At 38.4% G+C, this 24,710-nt stretch overlaps 3 protein-coding genes across 10 annotated transcripts in view; 2 read left to right on the plus strand and 1 right to left on the minus strand.

Moving 5' to 3' along the window:
• Positions 1-11,590, plus strand: part of TMEM181 (transmembrane protein 181) — a 44,155-nt gene extending 32,565 nt beyond the window's left edge. For all 5 annotated transcript variants that reach the window (XM_066993158.1, XM_048080746.2, XM_066993159.1 and 2 more), the window contains exons 10-17: positions 562-653; positions 1,858-1,915; positions 2,589-2,691; positions 2,783-2,834; positions 3,730-3,812; positions 4,922-5,011; positions 6,441-6,507; positions 7,750-11,590. In XM_066993158.1, the coding sequence (XP_066849259.1) occupies positions 562-653; positions 1,858-1,915; positions 2,589-2,691; positions 2,783-2,834; positions 3,730-3,812; positions 4,922-5,011; positions 6,441-6,507; positions 7,750-7,828 (624 nt within the window). In that variant the 3' untranslated portion in view covers positions 7,829-11,590. The remainder of the gene's footprint in view (positions 1-561; positions 654-1,857; positions 1,916-2,588; positions 2,692-2,782; positions 2,835-3,729; positions 3,813-4,921; positions 5,012-6,440; positions 6,508-7,749) is intronic.
• A 306-nt stretch (positions 11,591-11,896) lies between these two features.
• DYNLT1 (dynein light chain Tctex-type 1) lies at positions 11,897-16,873 on the minus strand. 3 transcript variants are annotated; one of them, XM_013194189.3, is made up of 5 exons: positions 16,834-16,873; positions 14,215-14,256; positions 12,892-13,015; positions 12,607-12,684; positions 11,897-12,318 (listed from the first exon to the last, which is right to left on the minus strand). In XM_013194189.3, the coding sequence occupies exons 1-5, from the start codon at positions 16,855-16,857 to the stop codon at positions 12,248-12,250; spliced, it is 339 nt and encodes a 112-aa protein (XP_013049643.1). In that variant the 5' UTR covers positions 16,858-16,873; the 3' UTR covers positions 11,897-12,247. The 3 variants fall into 3 exon arrangements, with proteins under 3 accessions (XP_013049643.1, XP_047936704.1, XP_047936705.1); XM_048080747.2 differs by lacking the exon at positions 16,834-16,873 and adding an exon at positions 16,572-16,720; XM_048080748.2 differs by lacking the exon at positions 16,834-16,873 and adding an exon at positions 16,291-16,315.
• Positions 16,874-18,301: 1,428 nt separating this feature from the next.
• SYTL3 (synaptotagmin like 3) overlaps positions 18,302-24,710 on the plus strand; it is a 35,725-nt gene continuing 29,316 nt past the window's right edge. Inside the window, exons 1-2 of one of the 2 annotated variants that reach the window (XM_013194186.3) lie at positions 18,302-18,704; positions 23,010-23,572. In XM_013194186.3, the coding sequence (XP_013049640.3) occupies positions 23,463-23,572 (110 nt within the window). In that variant the 5' untranslated portion in view covers positions 18,302-18,704; positions 23,010-23,462. Of the gene's footprint in view, positions 18,705-18,953; positions 19,329-23,009; positions 23,573-24,710 lie in introns of those variants that run through there. The other variant, XM_013194185.3, reaches the window with a different exon arrangement.

Genomic DNA, 24,710 nt, shown 5'->3' on the forward strand with positions numbered 1-24,710 from the left:
AATGTAAAACCAATTTTAAGGAAAAAAAGTGACATTCTAATTTCAAAGTACAATGTGACAAACAGAATTAAAATGATTTGAGGTGAAATGGATTGTCATGAGACAGTTGCACCTAAATGAGATAGTTGGGACAATCCACTCTAAACTATTGCAAGAGAGTCTTTGGAATTATTATACCATTATGCTTTGCTCTTCTTTGAAGGTTACTGTTGTAGATGGCGGTTGGTTTTGTTGTTATTGTTTTTAAAAACGACTTTAAGATACTACATAAGAGAAATAGGAATTCTGGAGCATATTCCGGTAGTTTCAATATCAGTAAAATATGTGGGACCTTATGAATAGGATGTCCCAAATCTCCTGTATTTTGCCTTTAACACAAGTAATTATACAGTTTTTTGTATTCTGCACTTAACCACGCAGGTTAAAAGTACTGAACATGAATTTCTTAATCTATTTCTAATCTTGAATGAAACAAAGAAAATGGTTATTTTATTCTGTCAAGAATGAATCAAATCTCAAATATGAGTTCACACTTTGACTACACTATTGTTTTATTAACAGGGGGAAAGGAAGTGCTTAACTTTCTATCTGCCCAAATTATTTATTGTTGGACTATTGTGGCTTGCCTCTGTTACGTTAGGAATATGGCAAACGTAAGTAATTTAAAATTTGGCGCAAAAGTAATGAACTGAAATTATTCAGGAATGAGAAGATTGTTTATAATTAATGACACTTGTTTCTTAATACTTTGTGGTATAGGAGTAGAGTTCAAATTCTTATTTTCTATTTTGCAAAATGTGACTGATTTGAAAACAGAATTCTTCATGGACAATCTAGAAGTACATAGTTTTAAAAATTACAGCGAAAGCTAGAGATTGCTACTTTGCCGGTAGGTTATGGCTCCCTACAACACACCCTTACAGTTAGCTTTTAGTATTTGAAGCAGCAGTTTCTCTGCAGTTAACTACTGCAGTTCGACAAAACTTTCTTAACAGTTCGACCTGCACAATTGCTATTGACAGAGCATAGCCAGATCCTCCTCAAAACTGACTTATTTTGCCACGTTCAGTGTTTCTCTTCTCTTTCTCAGTTTCACTCACAAAATGTTGTCAATATTCCCCACGCAGAAAAATTTCTTAGTTTTGGAACCATTTTACTCTCAAGTGTTTGCCCATTATTTTATTTCTCAATATATATGTAACGCCTTCTCCATGCCATTGTGCGTTGTGTACAATGAAAGCAGGGAATGCTGGTACTAATGTTCTGTCAGCAGAATTTGTATGAATTAAAGGCTTAAACAGCAGTTATTTCTTAGGTATGGTTCTTATCACCAAGGGTAACATTGAAACACTGAATCCTGAAGGCTTATGGGTATTTACAAGATTATGCATTTTCTAAATATTAGGTAGAAAAATAAATCATCTACTTTGAAAAGACTCTTAAGATCATCAAGTCCAACCGTCAGCCTGAGCTACTGAGTCCCATCAGTAAACTATGTTCATAAGTGCCACATCCACACATCTCTTAAATATCTCCAGGGGCGGAGACTCCACCACTTACCTGGGCAGCCCAATCCAGTGCTTTTACCACCTTCTCTGTGAAGAAATTATTCCTAATATAATAAAGAAATAATCCTCCATATTCTTTGCAAATTGAGGTTTAGAAAGGAGGAGGATGTCATGTAATGTAAGCTGTCATTAGAATCAGTGGCATTGCACCAATTTATACAGCCAAGATCTTTAGTTATAAGCTTTGTATAGTAACTTTAAACGCTTTCTTTGTTAGTGTTTTTTTTTTTTACCTTGTTTTTTGTAAGAATGTAACAACCTTTTTTTTTTCATTTTGAATCTTTTCTAGCGTCAATGAAGTACATGATCCTACATACCAATACAGAGTTGACACAGGTAACTTCCAGGTAAGTCAAAAATGTTTTCTTGCTTTTAAATTGTCAAATGTAGTTAGACAAAATGAAGAGGGATTTGCTCTTCCATTGAAATCTATACTGCAATTTAGAAAATATCACATGCTGGCCAGGTAGTCTAACTTTGCCTACATTTTTCTTCAGATCATGCATAGGCCATAGTGAGCTCCATCCCATATGAGAACAGTAATTGTCTTGCAATAACCTTGGGCATCTGGAGACTCAGCACTAGAAGTTTAGTCATAGACTCACGACTGTTGGGACTGAAAGACAATTTTTTTAAGCCTCTTATTAAGTCAGTTTTGTATATCTTGACTCTTGCAAAAATCCTCTGTCCTAGTAAATTTCAGAATTCCTTGTTGTAGGGGAAGATAAAATTTACATGGTTTCTTGTATCATTCTTGGGAAATCCGTTTTTAGATAATCCTTGAGATTCAGCTCTCAGTGAATTCAGTGAACAAAATGACCTCTTCTAGTAAACATCCTTTATGTTCCTCAAGAACCTACCTTCACATATAGCCATCCTTTCATGAGCATACTTTCCCTGAATAAACGCACCAATCCATGTTGTGCTTTGTAAAATGATTTCTATTTGTAAGATATAAAAGAAGAAAGGAGAAATAGGCCAAATCTTGTTAAATAATAAAAACTACTAATCTTTTTATAGGGAATGAAAATCTTCTTCCTTGTGGTGGCAACCACATACATTCTTTACCTTTTGTTCCTGATAGTGAGGGCATGTTCAGAACTTCGTAACATGCCTTATGTTGGTAAGTATTTTTTGGGGTTCTTCACTAAACAGGCTGTTGTCTTCTACACAAAGGTGTAAATTCTCTAATAACTTTTCTCGATCTTTTTCAGATCTCAGGTTAAAGTTCTTGACTGCATTAACCTTCATAGTGCTTGTCATTAGGTAAGGCATTTCAGAGTACATTTCTCAATACTCTTAACTTTCAAAGCCCTGAAAAGAAGGTTATAAGTATGTTTTTTTGATAATAAAAATCTTCAGTGAAACTGAGAAATGTCTTTTTGATATGATAGCTATGTTTAGCACTTCTTAATTTTTGAACCCTTTCTTAAGGCTCTTAAAGCTAGCTTTATGTTATTTCTACTACCACCATAATACAGTACAAGACTTAAGAGATTCACTTAGCAGAGATGTGTCCTGTACTGCTGAGTGGTCTGCAGTGCACTGTTGATCTCTTTTGGAGCTTTGTAAGCTTCACTTAGTTAAAGCAGAGGTTTAGAATTAGTTTCCTAGATTATTGTTAGTATTTGTCTCCCATGCTCCAAGCAGTTCTTTCAAATTGCTTTTGACTCTTTAATTTTCTTTACTGATGAAATCTGATGTAAAATAGACCAAACGTGGTGTATTTTTCTATATGAAAGCAAAATATGTCTTACAATAAATGACTGGCATTTTAAAATAATTTTCTCATAGGAAAAAGGTGAGGGAGTATAGTGACAGGATAAGAAGTAATGGTTTTAAACTAAAAAATGGTAGATTTAGATTAGATATTTGGAAGCGATTCTTTGCTATGAGGCACTGGAACAGGTTGTCCAGAGAAGCTGAGGATGCCCTATCCCTGGAAGCGTTCAAGGCCAGGTTGGATGGGGCCCTGGGCAACCTGTTGTAGTGGGAAGTATCCCTGCCCATGGCAGGGGGATTGGAACTACATGATCTTTAAGGTCCCATCCAACCCGAACTGTTCTATGACTCTGTGGTATACTGTTCTATCAAGCTACCATTTCAATTTTGAAGTTTAAAGGCACAGTATATATGCTGTCACTTTTTTTTCCTCCCACAGCATTGTTATACTCTATCTGCGCTTTGGAGCACAAGTTCTACAGGACAACTTTGTTGCTGAGCTATCAACTCATTATCAGAATTATATCCTTTTGTTGTGATGCTGCTCAACTAGGAATGTTAATCAGGTTTTATTTAGAAGGTACTTAAAGATGATGTATCTAAGGACTGAGTCCTTTGACTTCTACATGGGCTTTTGATACTCAATCAGTGTTGATCAAGGTTTCTTGTCATCATTTTCTAATGGCTATTTGTAAAGATTATGAGCTGAGTTTCAGTCTAATTTGGTTCTACCAAATAAACCACAGCTGCGTTTGATATTCTTCAAAAGGAATGAAGACCCATATATGCATGCATTCAAGTCATTTTTAACAATTTATAGTGAAAAAATTGACTATTTTCTGCTTGAATTCAACTTATCAGTTGGTAAGGGGTATACCAAAATACCTGAGAAATTAACAGTTTAGAAGTCACCAAAAATGTGTTTGTGTATTGGTGCAATCTACATGTGGAAGAGGTCATATCAGAGAATTTAAGTGTCTCCGGAAAGACTATTTCTGATATCTGTTGGCAATAGAATTACAAAGTACATTTGTGGATCCTAACCATAAGATCCTAGTTCATTGTACTTTCTGAAATTGTCTATGTCACTGCAACTGATCCTGTTACTGATAAGCTTTAGATATGTGTTAGGAGCTAGTAGAGATCAGTAAGCAAAGCCTCTATTATATTCCCAAAGTGAAGGCAAGAACCCATCTTGAGTTCTGTCTGTACATAGTCCTTCTCCTTCCTTCTCAACTGATATGCCCACAAGAACTCAGTTTTCAAGTTGATAATAATAAAACAGAACCTCACACCCAATCACACCCTTAACTCAGCTTTCTTTTAGCAGTGAAGGCAGAACTATTCAATTATACCATGCATTCCACTAAAGAGTAGGCCTTACCTCTGCAAATTTTACTTGGGTTAAAACGAAAGATTTATCTTCAGTTAGAGCTATACCTAGAAATAGCTTGAGTACACTAGTTGTCATTAAATTAAAATAAAATGCAGTTGTGTTTAGTCATTCATACTCTCAAACTTTAGTATGATAAACATCCTTTCCACTGAAGCGACTTACATATGTTTTGGATCTTGTTTCCAAAGTTAATGTGTATGGAGTTATATTGAGCAGAATCCTTGACACTTACTACCAGCAGAATTCTTATCATTTTATGGTTTACTGAACTTCTATCTCTACACATTAGCCTTCGTGTATTCCCCCTCAAAGAATGCACTGTATGGTGAGTGTAAGCAACTGTTTGTTAAACTTAAATGACAAGATCTGGCATGTTAGTTCATACCGTGTGATACCCTTATATTTTTCTTGCCTCATTACTGTTTCAATTTGCTTTGGGTTGACATAAGCAGAGGCTGCACTGCTCTTGGGCGATTCAGTCTTGGAAATATGAAGGAATACTAAAATGTATACAACTAATTAGCTAGCCTTGAATTCTTGTGCTCTTCTCTGATGAAGTTTATGGTCAATATGTTTGCATATAATGCTCTAACTTGTAACTGACTTGCAGACAGCCCTTAAGGAGCAAGAATACTTCACTCATACTTTGTTCTAACGATAAAGTTAATATATTGATATGCTGACAAACTCAACTGAAATGAGAAAAACAGGGTGATGGAAAAGTAGGACTTAAGCTGATCTCTAATGTGGGGAGAACTAGGAGGAACATGCTGTGGAGGGGTGCACAGCCCTCTTGTTTTTTTGCTTCCCTAAGTAGAGGATGTAATCTGATTCACATGATGATTATGAAGCATTATTCCTCTCTAACAGATAAAGATTCTGTAAAGTAAATATTCATACAGAGTGCATTCTCTGCTTTAAGTAAGCACTGTGTTTAAAATATATTGGGAAGTATGATGAGGAGTAGCATTGTGGAGCTGGTGCTTTCTCTAAACTTTTAGAGTTGAGATGAATCGAACTGTTACATAAAGATGCTCTTTTTCTGTTAAAAAGGACAAGACAAACGGTTGGGTGAGGATAAAGGGTTGCAAGAAGCATTAGCCTACAGATGTTATGAAGTAAAAACCTTCCAGGAAAAAGATGTTTTTGACAAATTGATGGATTGAATTTTACTTGCGTATTATTACAAACAGCAGCTAAGGAGGAACAGATTATACAAGAAATTGTGGTCTTGAAACAGGGCAGAGGGATTTGTCATAAATAGATAATGAAAAGTATGTGCTTCCTTTTATCTCACAATAAGTCTTTCCTTCATCTATCGCAAGGCTAGTCATTGACTTACATACAGAGGATTACAACTTTGGTCTACTGTCTTTATAACAAGTTCATGAAGACTGATTTTTAAATAAGTGTGAACTTTTGAATACTCAGAACAATGAAGCATGACTTAATTATATGCAAGTTGAAATAATATGACATGAAATGGCACAACAGAGGAAATCCGCTTATACAACATGGAGAATTACCTATCTAAAAATACAAAGCGAGAGTTATTTCATTTCCTTAAATCTTAAGAACATCATGATGTTGTGGGCTGAATGGTAAAGAATTTACAGGAAAGAATTCCGTGATAGTTTTGTTGCATTGTAGTCATGACTGCCTTTGAAGCTGTTGAGTCTGTTGCTTCAGTGTTAGAAGTGCAGCCATGTTTCTACATTTAATGCGTTAAATTAACCCTTATTTGTATTTTCCAGAATCGCAGTTGAAAGACAATCCTGCTTTTTCTATGCTGAACGATTCAGATGATGATGTGATTTATGGGTAAGATTATAGAATACCTATAGAGAGGATTTTTTTGGTGTGTTATTTTTGTAATGTTCTTTTCCATATTTGTTAAATAATTGAAGGCTTCGTAGGTTGTTAGTGAAAGTAAGCCGCCTAAAGAACAGAAACAGCCTTATCCTGAAACAGAAATGCAATGAGAATGTGTGTTATTTTGGTTTTTCTTTGGTTTCTCAAAGGGATTGCCATGGCACTGATCCAAACGGGTAAGTATTAGGATGCTGGTAGGTCACAGAGTGAAGGCAGCAAGAGATGTGAACGGGAAGGAATCCCTTTCAAGTTGGGAAAGATCACAGGAGTCAGGTGGAGTTAGCAAAGGGTCAGCTCATACAGAAATGCTGCAGAGAAGGATAAAGGCTCGCTCTTCTTAACTGTCCATCACTCTCTGAAATAAAAATAACCAAGTCTAGGAAAACTTCCTGGACATGTGTGAGTTTATGTAATACAAAAACTATAGTATCACTTAAAAACCCATCCAGGTCATGTCTGCCTTTGCTAGACACCAAACAAATTCATTATCTGCCCTTAATGTTTTCACCTTTTACCAAGGACACTGAAGTGGCTCAACAGTGAAGATGGTTTAATACTGCAGAAAGCTGGAGAGAGACTCTGTCAGGGACTGTAGCGATAGGACAAGGAGTAAAATGAGAAAAGGCTACATTTAGAGTAGATATAAGGAAGAAATTAATTACTCAGAGTGTGGTGAGGCACTGGCACAGGTTGCCCAGAGAAGCAGTGGATGCCCCATCCCTGGAAGGGTTTCAGGCCAGGCTGGATGGGGCTTTGGGCAACCTGGTCTGGTGGGAGGTGTCCCTGCCCATGGCAGGGGCTTGGAGCTGGGTGGTCCTTAAGGTCCTTTCCAACCCAAAGCATTCTGTGATTCTAACTTGAACAAGCTTGTGCTAGAGTAACTAGCATTGTCTGAGATGGCTTGCCTTTGTTTAGTTGGATGGTGGTAGTACCAGTCTGCTTCTGCACTCTAATCCTTGTCAGTAGTGGCTTGTAGCTGCTGGGATAAATTTTATTATATACCAGTCTCTGGAGAGAAGTCATATATATTTTTCATATACCCAACAAGGAAGCAAAACAAATACAAGCTTTTTACTCAAGTAACAATTCGATGCTTCAGTGCATTTTAGAACTTCCCTGGTTAGTTTAGACTTAATAAAACTTCAGAACATGGTGATCAGTTAAAAAAAAAAAAAAAAATCTGTTTCACAGGAGTGACTATGAAGAAATGCCACTTCAGAATGGCCAAGCTATTAGAGCCAAATATAAAGAGGAGTCGGACAGTGATTGATTGATTTTGATGTAGAAAGACTTGTTCAGCTGGAATTAAAGCAATTATGAAGTTTTCCTAGAAGGACCACTTCCTTGGCTTTCTTACAGTCTGCTGTTACCTGAACATGGAATCCCAGGAAGGACATCTTGTTTCTGTTTCTGTTTACAAAGTTAAAACTGAAAAAAAAAAAAAAAGAATGCTTGAAAAAAGGTTGTGTTGGAAACTTAGGAAACCAAAATTTTTACACATCTTATAAAATGTCTGATGGCAGGATGTCTATGGACTAAAATCTTTGAGTCTAATTCAATTTCGAGGTGTCATTGATTATATACTCATTTTAAAATTGCTTCTTTGCTGCTTGGTGGTTTTTTTCCCCCTTGGGATTATGTAGAACATAATGTCTTTAATCTCTTGCATTTTGCTAACTCCTTTGTATATTGTCCTCTGCTGTATGAAGTGCCTCTTTTCCCTTTCAATTTTGTACATTAGTCATTGTCAGTTGAACTGGAGGCAGGGAATGATGTGCTTTAGGTTTCTCTCTGTTCCCCCCCACCCCACCCCACCCCTTTTTTTTTTTTTTTTTAAGAAATGCAGGAAAACACAAGCTTTCCATTCCTTCTAAGAGGTGGTGTAGTCTTAAAACCATTCTTTTAACTCATTTAACTGATTTAACTGGATTTACTAGGTATGATCTAAGTGTGAGATACGTGCAAGTAGTCAAGTTCTAGTGAGCCAAAATAGTCTGTGGTCCAAAATTATTTGTAAAACATATGTTTCATAACATGCTTTATCACCACAGCAAAACTGTTTTGTTAGTTCTGTTTTGTTTTTAAACAGCCCTCTCAAATGAAAATATTTGGGCAGCAACAAATCTCAGAAGAAAGCCAGTACTTTTTTTTCTTTTTGTGATTGTGTGCTGGAGGAGATTGTTACACTTACAAGAATATGGTACAGAGTTTCATAGAGAAGTACAATTTCATATTTCCAAACATTTCATTTTAGAGGCTTTTTCTACATCAGAATTGTTCATGAAGTTGTATTAATAGGCAGTTATCTGCTTGGCTGCTCATGTATTGAACTTGTGTAACAGCTTCTGAGCATGTTCTGTGCATAGACTTCTCTCTCATACCACAGTTGCCACCCCTACTGCTTGAAATTTTTACGAGTACATTTTACGATGATCTGTATTCCAGTCTGTGCTGGAACAATTATATGGGAATTCATTATTCCTAGTACAATGCTGCTGCTTCTCAGTTTAAAAGCTGTTTTTATCCTCCCACACTACTGTTCGGCTCTGTATTTAAGTGGATGCTATTTGTTTCTAACTACTTCTATGTTCTCAAGTACTTGACCTGTCTGAAAGTCTTTTTTTTTTCCTTTTTTAATGGATTCATAACTTCAACTTACTCTTGTAGAATCTGTTTGCCCTGCTGCTGTAGAAGACAGTAAAAAGTACTGTTAATATGTTAGGTAGAAAATGATGCTGGCTTACACTAGTAAATCATGCTTATGATTGAACTAGTTTAAGCAGAATGGTGCAATGAAGGCCTGCTAGACTTTCTGAATTATATTGGGGGGGGGAGAGTAGATTTGTTCTGCTTTTGTGCAACGGTTTTAGGCCATAGCAGCTGCAATAACCTCCTTGTAGCTGTTCAGGAGCATTAAAGAGAGACCTCACAGGGAGCAATTTGCTTACAGAAGACCAAAGGAACTGCTTCATATGGTTGCATCCTTGCTGTCGTAAGAATAGTTCAGATTAAATCAGTGATCTCTTAAAGACAAGCGTGGTAAGATTGTGTATGTGTGTGTAATGCAGACCTCTGAATTCTTTGAGGATATTTGGAATTTAAAACTTACTGTAACAGAGATAATGTATTTGTTAGAAGCCAAAGTACGATTATACAATAATGCTAAAACAAAGAAAATGTTGGGGGGGGTAAATGTCTTAATTACCTGGCATCAGTTTAGAATATATAGGAAAACCATTACAGAGGTATGCAAGTTTGTGGGGGTTTTGTCAGTGAACTGTACTAAGCTGTACCTTCAGCATTTATTTTCAGATTTTTTTTTTTAACAAGTATAGGGGATGATCTTTTATCCTACAAGAGGAGAGACCGTTCTCATTTTATTATTCCCTAGATTTTCTTGGTGTGTCTGGTTGTTTGAATTTGCAGTCAGACTCTGCAGCCAGCTAGACACTCTGTATCCCAAGCCCCTTTGACTTCCCATTGAAGCGAGTACAGGAATTAGGTCTTCAAAAATTCAGATTTACGTGATCCCTACGTATTCAAATCTCTCTCATATTAATTCTCTTCTGTGCTGTTTTGAATTGATAAAATACTTGATTTGACAAATGTGCAAAGTATACTGCTTCTTATGACGGCTGGAGTTGGTTGTTACAGTTGACCCTGAAATAGTGTCATGCTTTGTGAATTCATTAACTAAAAGCATTTCTAATCTAACTGTGAAATAATGATTTTTCAAAGCTGTTTTCAGCCGATTTTACTTGCCATTTTGTCTACCTTCACTTTTCTACATGACTGTATTCAAAATGAAAATAGGAGAGCTGAGATAGGGAAATGTGCACTTCAAATAAGTATCTCACCAAAAATAACTTCCTTGCTAATTTTTTTAGAGATTATATTTAAGCAATGTTTGCCATACAAAATAGTTTTGTATTTTAGATGTGCTAGAGTGTAATGGTAAGGTTGGTTGAGGAACTGTCGTATCAAATTCAGTGCATAGTCAAAAAGCAAAAGCAGTGAAGCAGGTAGTTCGGCTAGCAAGAGATTTTGATTTCACTCCCCTTATCTGTAAACAATTGGAAAGCAGAGACAGTATTTGAGGAATATTACAGAATGGATTGCCAACAGCTTCGCAGTAGGTGGCATAAATTCACTGCTGAGTAATATGTTGTAACCTAAGGGTAAAACAGAAGAGATCTGGATAAGAAACTAATCTGGCTTTCCTTTAGCTACAGTTAAAAGGAATTCAGAATCTCCAGCCCTCCCGGAGCTCTGTAAAATGAGAAAAGCGTACAAAAGGCCTTACAGTATATAGTGCTACTGCTCTACAGGAGATGCTTTCTATTAAATAACTGTAAGACTTCCATGTACATTGTGATCAAGATGGAATTTTAAGAAATTGATTATAATTGAGTATGAACCTGCTAATGGCAACGGTTTTCTGTAGTGTTTACTTTAAAAATACAGTTGGAATTCCTAGGGCTGGCAAAGAATAGGAAGGAAGCATATGGCTCAATGCAGTAAGGAAGAGCTAGTCCACCAGACCTGCGAACTAATATGGGGGGAAAATGGAAAGGTGTTTCCAGCTAGAAAAGGTTTTGATCGGTTGTCTCTGAGCCAAAACACAACCTTGAATCCATAACCACCTAGTTTTTGCCCACTGTTTTTGCTTGTGCCAGTAATAACCATTGCATTACTGTAAAAATTTTAGAGGTTTGTAAATATGTAAAATTAAGATAAAATATGGAATATTTGTGTACCAAAATGGTATAAAATGTGTAAGATAAATGCTCTGTTTAATGAGAAGCTGTAAATTAAATGCTGCTTTGAAAAAGTGTGCATGGGGACGTGTTAAATATTCTGTCTAGAAATTGTGTTAATGACAGCAAATTGTCCATTATGTTGGAAAACTTCATCCTAGTATGGAATATGAAGCAAAACTAGTATTTCAAGCAAAAGTTGAGTACTGAGTTTCTTGGAAGACTTCATGTGTATAAGCATTGTTAAATACTCAGAATAAAGTTTTATATCTTTATATCGTATCTTGGTTTTATTTCCCTTCTCGTGTATGACTACCACTTAAACACATTTTTACTTTGAGTAGTTTCTTATTCAAGTAACCCAGTTTGAACATATATAAGGATTGAATCTAGGAGGCTGTGTCAGCACAGAGTCACCAGAGAACTGGGGCAGGGGGGAGTGTTTGTTTTTTATTGCCTGGGCTTGAAGGTGGAAGGCTGCTTGCTACTATTCCTGAGAAACATGCTAGCCAGCTTACCAAGGGGAATTGGAACTCTTAAAAACTCCAGAAGGGTTACGTTTAAACAAGTCACACCAACGGTTATGAATTTCAATAATTTAATGCTAACCAAGAGTACAAAGTGTGAAAGTCAGTGTCTTATTTATATTGGTCTTAAAAAAGAAATCTAGAGAAAGTGTTTACACTGCAGCAGATTTCAGAATTAGCACCTTAAAGAGAAGTTCTTGAAGTGTTAAGACAGCATGGCGCCACTGGTAGAATACCAAGTACAAACATAAACCATGTAACAGAATGTTTTCACATTTGAAAAAAAGTTACATAAAAAGTATATTAAAACCAGAAGTTGTTCAGTGCATTCACAGTTCGAGCTGAGATGGAATCAAGTGCTTGCTGGAGTAGAAAAGAGTTGAAGGATGACTGATTCCAAGGCAATTATATTGCAAGTCCAAAGGCACTGACAATACAGTACATGGTCTTATTCTCCCATCTCACAGTACAAGTTCCTACAAAGACAAAAAAAGAGTTTCAGAGATGGGAGAAAGAGTGATTAATATGAAAATGTATGCTCTTGTATACATATTTGTTTACTTTAAGAATCTTAAGAATGTAGCTTGCACAACAGCTAAGCATTTCATGTATTAGAGGAGTTAGCATCACAGCCACATGGAAAAAATGCCAAACTGTACGCTACTCCTCCAGAACAATAGCAGTCAGAAAACTGACACAGCCTAGTCTCAAGGGGACTAGCGTTAACGTTGCAAGTTGAAGCATCCAACAGTTTCACTCCTTACCATCACTGGAGTTGTCCCAGAAGCAAGAGCTCGCTGTATGTAGCCCAGCACCGTTCTTTTGCATAATCACACAGGTCACTGTTTGTCAGTAGAGAAGCTTTTATTAGTTTACTGCTTTCATCAATTACCATTTAGCTACATTTATGCTTAGCACAGTACATACATACACAAACATACATGCTTATGAGTAGTTAATAGCCATGGTTCTTGCTAAGCTTTTTTGTTGTTGTTAAGTTCTTATCAGTCTACTCTACCCGCTTAAACAGAAAACAAAGTTGAGCTCACCAATATACTTGAAGGGTTTCCCCAGCTTTGTGAGTTGGCTTAGAGTTTGTTCCACCACACTTGTTGTCCACTGGTTCACTTTGCTGTGCTGGTAGGCATTGCCACCGATCGCACTTTCTATGGCCTGATGGTGACAAACACACAAAGTAAGCCCCCTTGTTGTCACTCTACGAGGATCCCATTTATCTATCTGAATGTGGTACACTGAGGATGAGACACTGTACTCGTAGAAAATATCCTAAATACTCTGTGCATACTGATTGCTGGAACTGTTTTCAAATGTTACAGAACTTGCAATTCAGAGTTTGAGCCAGGCACAGAAGGTACAACAATATATTCCTTCCTCTTTTCACTGTTATATCTTGATTTTTCCTTTCTAATTCCTATTCCAACATCCTGGAGCCAGACTTACGAAAAGGCCCTTGCATTTAAACAGTCCTGAAGAGACTGAAAAAACGCACAGAACAACGGCCTATCCACACATATTCTTTACAAATGAACTTCAGATTTTTCAGCAACGTCATTTTTGGAAAACAAAACCAAATCAAAACAAAAGACCCATGTAATTGCTGGTTACTAACAGAACAGAAGCCTTTAGCCAAACAGTCCATTTTACTAATGAGAATTCCCCTTTAAGGCACAAAAGTATATTAAACTTGCAGATTTTTTCATTGATAATTTTTTTCTTCCAGAAATTATTTTTAAAATAACCACAAAGTTGTTTCAGATTCAGAAGGGACAGGAACAGGTATTAGAGCACGCCTAGCCAATTTACAGGAAGTCTGACCTAAACAGTTGTTTTGCAATGCGCAAAAGGTGCATGTCTGCTCTGCGAGAGGAACTCTAGATGCAAAACCCAAACCTCTCTGGCAAATTTACAGACAGGAAATTCAGGTTTCTTAGCAACAAGAAGAGTTGTTTCAAACGAATAACTCATTTTGGAGGAAAAGCATCTCAGAAGACCACAGTAACATGCATATGCAGACAGTTCGTACAGAACACCGATTTTGTGCCTCAGTAACATGCAATCTGTACAGGTTTTAGCATACAACAGCTGCCTAGGAGTAGACATACACTGCAGAGAGGAGCACAGGAAATTATTTTAATCATCTTTTGGGTTTGTAATACATGTCACAACCACAGCTAGGTATCATTTCCACTTAAAGCGTCCACAGTGGTTAAATTAATCAATGATTACCTACACTTCCATAATAACCTATCTTGAACTAACCACATACTAGTCACCAGATTTTGTTGACTTCTTTTTAGCACACAGCACACAACATAGCACGCTTTCACACCAAAGTGAAAATGTTAGTTTACCTCTTTAATGATGTTACTGACTTCATCAACGACAAAGGAAGTCTACAAAGAAGCAAAATTGTAAATCATCAGTGAATGCATTCTTCCATTTACACAGTTCAAGCTTTGTAAGGAAAATAGACTTCAAGCTTAATTAATGCTTGATAGGTTTATTGCAAGTCAGATGATGCCTACTCTTCCTTTTTTGCTCATAACTTAACCATACTTACCTGAATCCAGTCAAGTGAACATTCTTAACAAAATAATGGAAAGTAACAGAAGAAGTAACATTGGCTGGACTTCTAAGTCAAAGTTTTCAAATTTTAACTGGAGAGTATTTTAAAATAATACATATAGCACTTCCATACACGTATAAACCCACCTTACAATAACCATTAATGTCTATGGTTCACTGAACGGGCTGCAGAGATAACCTCAGTGCACAGACACGGCTCACAGTTAAATGAAACCCACATCTTCTGGGCACTGATGTGGACAAAGCATCAATTCACAGCTCAAGGAAAAGCTGTCACTACAATTTCAGCTGGGATACAAAGAAAATTGCTTCTTGAAAAGGGGGAAATCTAGCTTCTGCATTTCCTACCACCTTCAGCATTCTCTCAGGCTCCAGGCAGTAGAGATGAAGCAAAAGGGAAGTTGGACAGGGAAGGCCCCAGCATTTTACTGACCTTAAAACTACTACCTGTTTTTCCGCGTGGTTAGGATACCTTTCTGTCCTAGTCCCTCAGCTGCTACCATGCCCCGTGTTGGCGAGTGCGTGCTGGCAGCAGCACAACCAGGCAGCCAGCCTCCTGCCCTGGTCACAACAGCACGGGGGAGCAGTGACACTGGGCATGGTGACGCTCTGTCACAAAGTCCCGCTGGGCGCTCATGCGTGCCCAGGCTTTCACTTCTGACTTCTCTTTTTTGACCAAGTTCTCGCTTGAAGGTCTCGCAGCTTCTCTAGCTGGCAATCATGAATAAAAGCACAATTAGGGTGTTCAGGGGTGCCACAACTAAACCCGCTCAGACCTTGGTCAGACGGTGAACTGTCTAGCCAGCTTCAAAGATGTGCGACTTCAGAAAGATGCAAGCAGTTGAGTGTTCTCCATGACAAAAGCAGCAACATGCCAAGGGAGAAGGGCAGGCAACGCCTTTTTAATAACTGTTCAGAGGCACTAACCTGCTAGCACACCTCAACATTTCTAAAAGCTTTCATATACAGCGTGGCAAACTTGCTTTTATTTTCAGCTTCTTGACTTTGATTTAATAACTCACATTCATTTTCACACTACTTAATTCTACAGGTGCTTACATGTTAAGGTGCACCACTATATTTATCCAAATAAGAGCTAGAATTATCGTGGTGTTCTTTCCCACAGAGCAGAAACTGAGAACATATATGCCAGACATGCCGGCAGACATGCTGCCAGGCCAGATGACAAACTGTATATGTTTTTTCTCCACAAAGTCTAGAACTTTGCTCAGAAATGTCTGGGTAAGCACAAACGAAATTCACCAAACTAAACTGAATTAAATTCAGAACGCATTCCCAAAGGTATTTAGTTCTGTTTTTTGATTAAAAAAAGTGGGAAAGGGAGAGTCATAGACAAATTTCAGAATTTGGTTCAGGGGGTTCTGTTACTTCTCAAAACCTCCCCCTTGTTTAGGATGAAAACATATATGGGTTTAAATATGTGAGACACTGAACACTGAGTCCTGATACATAGCATTGTGATTTGTGTGTCATAAATAAGTTGTCAAATAATACAATTGTTCCATCTTTTAATAAGACAATAAAAATATTTTTCTTTAAAAAGTAAAGGGAAAAAACACAGAAGCTTTGTGATTTCTGAGCCACCCCTCCAGTACAAGGAAAGCGGACTCAACGTTTCCAACACCTTGTTTGAAAAGGGTGTTCCCAGGCAACAAACGTGAACTGCAAAGCGATGTTTTTCAGTAATCCTGAAGACGTCTCTAAAGACAGCTATAAGAATGATGTTTGAATTGTTAATTATCACTTATTAATGCTCCTGCACGACACAGGCCAGGCCCATCGGTCAGGTGAAGGATTCAGCACAGCCTGACCTGACACACCTCCATCTCCGAGGCTGCTTTGCTATCACCCACCGCAGCCACCGCCGGAGAACAATGCAGCGACAAAAAGGGGCCCTCTGCGGGAGCAACACCCCCCGGGCGGCCACCGGCACGAAACGGAGCCCGCTTTGTCTCAGCCCGTGCCACCTCTCCTGGCGCATTCGGCAGCAGCCCAGGCGCTTCAGACCCCTCCTTCCCCACCGGCACCCTGCTCGGGCCGCACACCGGGGCGGGGCAGGGGCATGGCGGAGCCCCCCGCCCGCCCGCCCCGGGGCCGTTACCTCGTCCCCCGCCTGGAAGTCGTCCATCGCCCCGCCGCCGCCGCCCGGCCGCCGAGACGCCTGCGCGCTCCGCTCCCCGCCTCCCGGGCCGCGCCCAAGATGGCGCCGTCCCCGTAGCGACGGCTCAGTGGCGGTGGCGGGGGGCGCCGCCGTGGTGCTGCCCGGCGGGCCGAGGCGAGCAGCGCCGCCCTGGTTTTCTGGTTGTCTCCTGGGCGCTGCTGGGGAGGTGGGAGAGAGGTCCCCCGTGGTTTTGAAAACAAACCTTGACAGGAAGGGCTGAGGTCATCACGTGCGTTCACAAACTGGAATTAAAAAAAATAAAACAGGGAAAGACATAAAGAATCTGTGTGTTCTTACCGTTCCACGCCAATCTCTCTCTCTCTTTCTCCCTTTTTTTTTTTTTTTTAAACATCCCTAATCAGAATTTGGACAATGGAATTAAAGGGTACTCTTTTTTACAGTTTATGGATTTGCGTGTGTGCAATTTTTACACATAACCCAAGTTACCAATGATATGAATTTCTGGGAGGCTGTGTACACAGTGCTGTTGTGGTTCAGAATGGCCCAGATGAAGTGGAGAAATGCTCTGAAGAAAGCAGAAAATAACTTAATGGGTGCATGCACAAGGCCTACGCTGAGGCATGAATAATCAGCCCTGTGAATGAGGCAGGGTGGGGACTAGCTGACTGGGTAGTCCTGCCATGGAGCAGGGTGTAGAGGGGCATATCAGATGCGATTTACTTTGGTCTGACCTATGAAGCTGCTGTTAAAAAAAAGGAGGTGCCATGCTGGGTAGTGTAGCTCACAGGATGGGGGAAGCAGTGTTCCTGTTGTACTCCATGCAGTAAGGCATCACAGGGAATACCACATCTGATTTTAGACATTATATTTCAAGAATAATCAAGGTTGGAAAAGACCTCCAAGATCACCTGGTCCAACCATCCCCCTACCACCATTGTCACCCACTAAACCATGTCCCTAAGCACCACGTCCAACCTTTCCTTAAACACCCTCAGGGATGGTGACTCCACCACTTCTCTGGGCAACCCCCTTTCAATGCCCGACTGCTCTTTCTGAGAAGAAATGTCTTCTAATTTCCAACCTAATTTTCCACCTAACACCATTGTGAGTTACAGTCTTGGGGCCCTAAGAGCACACAGATGGGCCCCAGCTGCACCAGTCACCCCACTGCAGCCTCTGCTCCAGGCCCGTCTCTGGGGTGCACCTCAGCCCTGTATCCCCACCCCTGTGTCCAGCCCCATCTCCTGACCTGTGTCCCGGGACAGATCCTGCCTGATCACCTCACACTGGGACTGTCGATGGATCCTGCTGGCAGCTCCCACCCTGGTCAGATGCCTTGGGATGGTCCCCGGTTGCTGCGCTTCCTCTCAGCTCCCCCTTACCTCTCTCCTCAGAGCTGCTCCCGCTGGCAGAGAGCTAGCAGTATGGATAACAAAGCATGTGAAGTCCTCCTCAATGGAAGTCTCCAAGAGTAGTTTAGATAATTATTTCTGACCTACTCTGGTAGATGTAACAATGTTGGCTCCGGGTATAAAGATGGACTGGACAAGTGTGACATTCTTCCCCCAGGCCAGCTTTACAAGCCTGTCACTGAAGGTGATTAGGCTCCTTGGTTTATTTGTGGTCTTTCACTTAGTTAAAGTTTAGCCTGAAACAAAGACCCAAATCATCCATCTTTTCTTTGTTGGGCTTAGTTCTATATATACCCTACTAGCAGTTGCTCTTTCTTTAGCAATACAGTTGAAGAACATGATTAGGTTTGATGAGCACAGGTGGAAGTATTTGAATCTATGGAAAGTAATGGGTTTGTAAGATTGAAGGCTGATCAGTTTTTGCTGTGTGAGTAAAATTGCAGTGCTTTATTTTATTTTAAACTAAAAGCAGTATATCTTGTAACACTCAAACAGCAATAAGGCTTTCTGTAGTCTATATGGAGTTTATCTGGTAGAGCTAGTCTGTAGGAAAGTACCTTCCAGACAAATTTCCAGACTTTGAAATAAATGGATAAAACTTTGAAATCCATTACTCACGCTTAGTTCTGTAATAGACTGAACTAGGATATCCCATCCAAATGAAATTTCAACTTTTTATGTGACATCAGGTTTACTACTGGTAGGTAGACTAATTTTCTGCTTTTCACTAGTGCATAAAAATGAATTCTTTTGAACTGTCTGCCGTCCTCTGTCTATGTTAATTGCTTTTTTATTCAGAGTTGCAAAATTTGTTTTCAAGAAAGAACCATGTGTGATACAGGTGGTGTTCTGTGTGCGAGTTCTGGGGACATTGAGGTTAGTAGTATTTTCACATCTATAGTATCAGAAAAAGAAATTATGTAGAACTCAAAGCCACTTCTCTTCCTGTGTGTGGCTTGAAGACTGAGTATATTTTGCTGATATCAGTCAGCTTTTATATTCTGTTGTGCTGAGTCTCTTTTTGATGTTAGAAAAACGAATAACTTCCCATTGATTGTTAGTTGCTGTTGCTGGGAACAAAACCAGAGACTTTGCAGAAGCTGTTGTAACACCAGAGCTGCTCTTTGATTGCATTCGCTTTTTATCTCTTTTGGGGATGCTCTTCTGTGCATACTTCAGTCTAATTTTGGTGTCAAAGGAAGGAAAGGGGGTGGAGAACTGCCACCGGTTTTCTTTAAGGAAAGATAAACAAATAGTAAGAGTGCAACTCATCTCTTAAAAGCAGTTTACTTCAACGCATCTTTCTTTGATGGCTGCTGAAAAGGTAAGGATGTTTTTTAACTGTCGTATGTGACGTTACATTGGGGAATGAATTTTTATTTACTGAAATAGTGTTGGTTAGACTGCAAATATTTTATGGAAAGACCACAACTGCTACTTAAAATAGCATCTTTAACGCTTATAATTTTCTTAACTAAGATTAAATTTATTTGATTGTCCTCTACAAAATACAAAATAGCCATACATTCCAGTAGCATTTGTGAATATTTTTATTCTGAACCTCCTGAATCTGTGTCCTAGCTACTGATGTATTACATCTGTCTTTTGGGTTAATGGATAGAGTAATCCAATTACCTCAGGTCAGCAAAGGCTCTGTGAATCTTTAGAAGATTGGTTTATTTGTACTTATTTATTGGTCATTATTTTGCTAATGCTTAAGGATCTGAAAGGAGGGAGAAAGAAGTTCAATATCACATTATGTGCAAAATTGCTTTGAGAGAAAGAAGCTTGTTAAGTCAAGCATTTGTAAGCTTAAAAACTTATAAAATACGCTGCTTTTTGCACTTTAACTTGTCCTAGGCCTTCTGATTAACCTCCAGTTACATAATTACATACCATCTTAGTTTGATTTAAAAAAAAAAGAGCATAGCCTTCTCAGATTACACTGTATGCGTGCACACCTCCCTCTCCTAAGAAGTGACCATGTTGGTTCTCTCATCTCCCTTACAACAGCTCAACGCGATAGCCTAAGACCGCTACTCATCCATCTGTCTGACACTAGGGTTATTTTAAAGACATGATTTAAAATAACGTGTGAACTAAATACTTTATGTGAGCTTTGTGATGAAAAGGAAGAAGTATCGTGGTATTTACTAACTAGGTTGCTGTTACTTTTGGTTTTACAAAGAAGGTGCTTGGCTTTATGAGGTTAGCGGACTGTGTAAGGTAGCTAGCTAGCTATATTGCCTGATTCGATGGGTAAATATGAAGGGAGAACATCTGTAGATATCTTTTAAGATTGTTTTTTTTTTTCTGTCAAGAAGTGTCATTACTGGAAACACTACTTCTTTAATACTACCAAAACCTAATTTAATGCAGACAACGTCGGTGTTAGAAAAGCTCTCTTTTTTTTTTTTTTTTTAACAGCCATGGTGAGCTTTTCAGTTCACCTTGAATTCTTCCTTGAAATGACTAAGAACTCAAATCTGCTGTGCTGCTGTCAAGCACAAGGATTATCCTATTTTGGGGAAAGGAGTACTTTATTTGTTCTAGAAGCTACTTCATCAAGTTAGATTTTGAGTTCTCTTCGAATGCACAAGAAAAAGTGACAACACAATGGTTGTTTGTGCTTAAAACTTCATAAAAATTAAAACAAAAAACTGTAGGGATGTGCAGGTGCAGTAATCCTACAGCTGCTGGCTCTGTGATGGATTTTATGCTTTGTTCTGTGCAGCGCATGATGCAGTGAGACTCACGGAGCCTTTTTGTCTCTCTGCATAGTGCAGATGCTGTTGGATGCAGGGCCCCTGGCACTTCTCTCTGCAGTAAATTTGTTCTGCTGTTTGGTGTCAGAAGGTGATCCTAGTCTTTCCATCCTAGTCCCTTTTGGCAGTCTACTGCTGGCATTAGATGCACTGCTTATATGAATTGTCACTGTGAATGGAATATGAGGTATTGCAATAGACCAGCTGTTTTGAATGGTGGTGTTTGCAGCATCTCCGACGGGCTGAGGTTAAAAGCCTTTTGGAGGAAAGAGCATAGCTGCAAGGAAGACAAAATGGAAACAAGGGAAGGCTCCAAACTGTTCTTTCCCTCACACCATTTAAATTTGTACAAGCTTGAACAGCTGAAAACATAATTTAAAAATATATTTATATGTGCATTTCTAAGTAAGATTCTTTATGCCCCCAATATTTTTTTTATACTCTAAGAAGTCATCTGAAATCCCTTTCCCAAAATAGGCTTGAAACATGGACATGTTGGGGCTTCCCTGTGAAGAAGGGAGGTAGTCCTTTTTTAAAGAATTTGCAGGAGATAATCAAACAGCAACTATTTCTGTACTTTCTTGAAAGCAGATGTTCCTTTTTGTAGCTGTTGTAGAGGGACGGTAGCTCTGTAAGATGTTTGTATGTTTTCTGTAAGATCACTAGAGCAGTTTTCTTTGATCCCCCCCACCCCAATAATGACTATCGTGAATTTGCTAGCTCATTCTGATGCTTCAGCAGGATTTTCTGATAGCATTGTACATATACCAGCCCTTGGAAATTCTGGGAGTTTACAGAAAGCCTAACTTTCAAATACTGTAATGGCTGTTTTGGTATCCTGTACGGTGTAGAGGCTGTATTGACTTAAATGGAATTGAAGGCTGAAACGTTTTAAGTAATTCTTGGAGATATCCTTGAGATAAAAGATTAAAGCAGGTGGAGGTGGCAGAGGTCTTTGAAAACAACGCACATTGTGTTAAAAATTGCTAGGGCTTTTTAGGTTTTAACTGAGTAATATCCTGTGAAATTGCAGTTGTTAAGGAAATAAAATGTGATTATGCCTATCTCTGTGTCTTTTGTTTCCACAGGAAACCGATCTTTTTTTTTATTTCTTAACACTTCTGTGAAATGCTTTGTCCTTTTGGTGTCTGTTGAAGAGTTTCATGGAAAAAAATATAAAAGAATGGAATGCATACTGTTTATAGCAATATCAATTATTGCCTCCTGTTTTGTTTGGTTTTAACCTTAAAACTCTCATTAATATTTTAAAATAATGATCCATTTGGTCAGATTCTCAGCTGAGGTACATCAGTGAAATATCTGTGACTGCTTCAGTAAACTTTTATCCTTTTGTCTTCGTGGAAAGTCTAACACTATGTATTTAGTTCATATTAACTTTGAAACACCTAACCTGTTTTCATATAGGTATCTTTAATATTTGGTGTAGCGTAACTGGAACACTCGTACACTTCCTGTAGTACATACTAAACACTAGACAGTAGTAATAAAACTGGATATGGTGTCTTAACTGAATTGGATTCAACGATCATGTTCTTTCTCTACTTCACCGCATTAAAATTATTTTGTGTTTTTAGTAAGAGTTTTACAAAAGTGAAGGTTATAGAATATATCCAAAGCATGGCTGTGAATCTGTTTTGATTTTTATACTTCTCCTATATTTGTACATTAATATCATCAGTTTGATACAAAGTTGTTAGTGCGCTGAGCTAGAAATATTATCTATCTTAACTCTTTAGTGTTGGTGTGCAGTAACAAAGATAATGGCATTATTGTGTGATAAATGCTTTATCTAGTCTTAACAGAAATCAGGTTATTATTAGAAACGACTCTCAAAGGGTATTTCTCTTCTCTCTCTTAGGCCTGTGGTGTTTTGCCTTTTCAGTAAAATGAGATTAGAAAGGGGCATTTCTGTTTCAACTAGCATGGCTTTTCCTGTCATGGCGCCTCGAGGCCTGTGCTTGAAACTAAGATAATCTTTGTTGGTTGTTTCATGTTGACTACCTGAAAAATACGGAGATACGTGGCTGAGTGTTAAAGGACATTACAGTGAGACTCTCTAAAGAACAGCACTGTCTTAAAACCTCTCCCGTGTCTGAATTCCTGTATGAAAGGACTGAGTATAGCAAAATGTGGTCTACAGAAAGTATTACTCAAATGCTATTTGAAATGTCTTGAAGAAGTGAGGAGAAGGGACAATGATGTGTTATTTTTTTCCCTAGATCCTGGAATTCCAAATCTACAAGACCAAGTAAGGCAAACCATTTCCCCAAATCCTTTATGCTGCCTCCTGGTGATAGTTAAAGCCGTACCTGGGACCCTGCTGCATGCTCTCATCCCTTTTGGAACCACTCTCAGCAAAAGAAGAAAAAAAAAAAAAGAACAACAAGAAGTTCTTTGATATGAAAAACTCAAGTGCTGTGACCTTGTAACTGTTCATATTCCCTGGGTAGCAGAGATGCTTAAACGATCACTTGTGTGAAGACAGGCATAGTTATTTTTTTCCTCGAGGGTATGACACAGTGAAACATATCACCAATCAAGGAAGAAGACAGACTCTTGATAAACACTCAGATCTCGAGAGCCACATTATATTCTCTAAAGTAGTATCCATCATTTTGAATATAGTAGAGCAGTGTGTCAGGAGTCAACGAAATAAGTGAAGTTCGGCAAAAATGGCCTGTGAATTTAATCTAAACTTCCTTAAGGAATTGGAGCGAGAGGCTGTTCTAGAAGTCCTGTACCGTGACCAGATGGTGAGAAAAACAGAGGAAGAAAGAATAAGGTATCTGACACTCCCCTTTTCATGTATTTCTGATCCTTTTTTTTTTTTCCTCAGGAGTACTTTTCTTCCTCTTTGCTGTCCTTCCGGGTGTATTCCTTCTTTTATTTGTCGTTAATACTAAGTTTTTGTTCTTTGGGAAAGTGAGGGGTTATCCAGAGCCTCTTGGATTTACCACGCTACTGACTACTCTGCATTAAAGATGGTCAAATACCGCTCTGTGAATAATCTACTTAATGAATTTTAGTTCTAGGATTTGTAGAAAGTTCAGTTGCTACCTGTATTTCTTCCTCAGTGAGGGCTTTATGACATCCTCATCGTGCTCCTACATATGCCTATACAGTCCTGATAATGAAGAACACTTTCAGATCTGTGGCTGACTTATTTAACTTATGTTGTGCCAAGACTGAAGTTAAGAATTGTTGGATACCTCCTCATTGTGCTAAATTCATCTCTGTTCCTTCTCCTATTCGACAGAAAGCAAGAGCACTGTGCTTTCTCAGAGGATGTCAATAGGTGACGTTGTCTAGGAAAAGGATTTTATTTAACTATTTCACACTACACAAGTATCTCAGTAGTGAAGGATAAAGGATAATCCTTCAGCATTTTATTTGCTTTGTATTAGCTCTTGTGTAAGGGTTTCCTTGCAGTTTGAGCACTGCTTTGTCACATTGCATCCCCATATAAAACAAGATATTTGTATTGCTAAGTTAGAAGTTTGTAGTTGTACTTAAATGTGGAAACTTAAATGTTGTTTACAGCAAATGTTTGTGTATATATAACTGGACTTATAAAATGATTGTGAAAAGTAAGTAAGGGGTTATAAACAAAATCTGAATTAGTTAGAAAGTCACTGACATCTGTTGGTGATGTAAGTAACAAAAACATAGATCTTGACTCTTGGTACTTGTCATGGAAGCAAGGTTAATGAAATGGAAAGATTTAGATATTTTGGTCAGATGTATTTTTTATTTGACCTTCAGGTGATGTGTTTGTTACAATTATTTGATAGAAGATTTGATTCTTCTAATCAAATAATCTTGATAAATATGGTAATAAACATCACCAAAAGTGACCACAATTTAGTCTCAATTTTTGTATGTGAATGACATGAACACTTGCATACATAATCTTGGTGCTC

The sequence above is a fragment of the Anser cygnoides genome, chromosome 3 (assembly GCF_040182565.1).
Source record: "Anser cygnoides isolate HZ-2024a breed goose chromosome 3, Taihu_goose_T2T_genome, whole genome shotgun sequence".
In the NCBI taxonomy this organism is placed as follows: domain Eukaryota; kingdom Metazoa; phylum Chordata; class Aves; order Anseriformes; family Anatidae; genus Anser; species Anser cygnoides.

Excerpts from the sequence above, each read along its gene's own strand:
- DYNLT1 (XM_048080747.2), bottom strand. The coding sequence starts at position 16,598 with ATGGACGACTTCCAGGCGGGGGACGAG. Across the intron at positions 14,257-16,571 it reads ACTTCCAGGCGGGGGACGAG|ACTTCCTTTGTCGTTGATGA; the intron begins GTAACGGCCCCG and ends GCTTCTTTGTAG. Across the intron at positions 13,016-14,214 it reads TCAGTAACATCATTAAAGAG|GCCATAGAAAGTGCGATCGG; the intron begins GTAAACTAACAT and ends TGTCACCATCAG.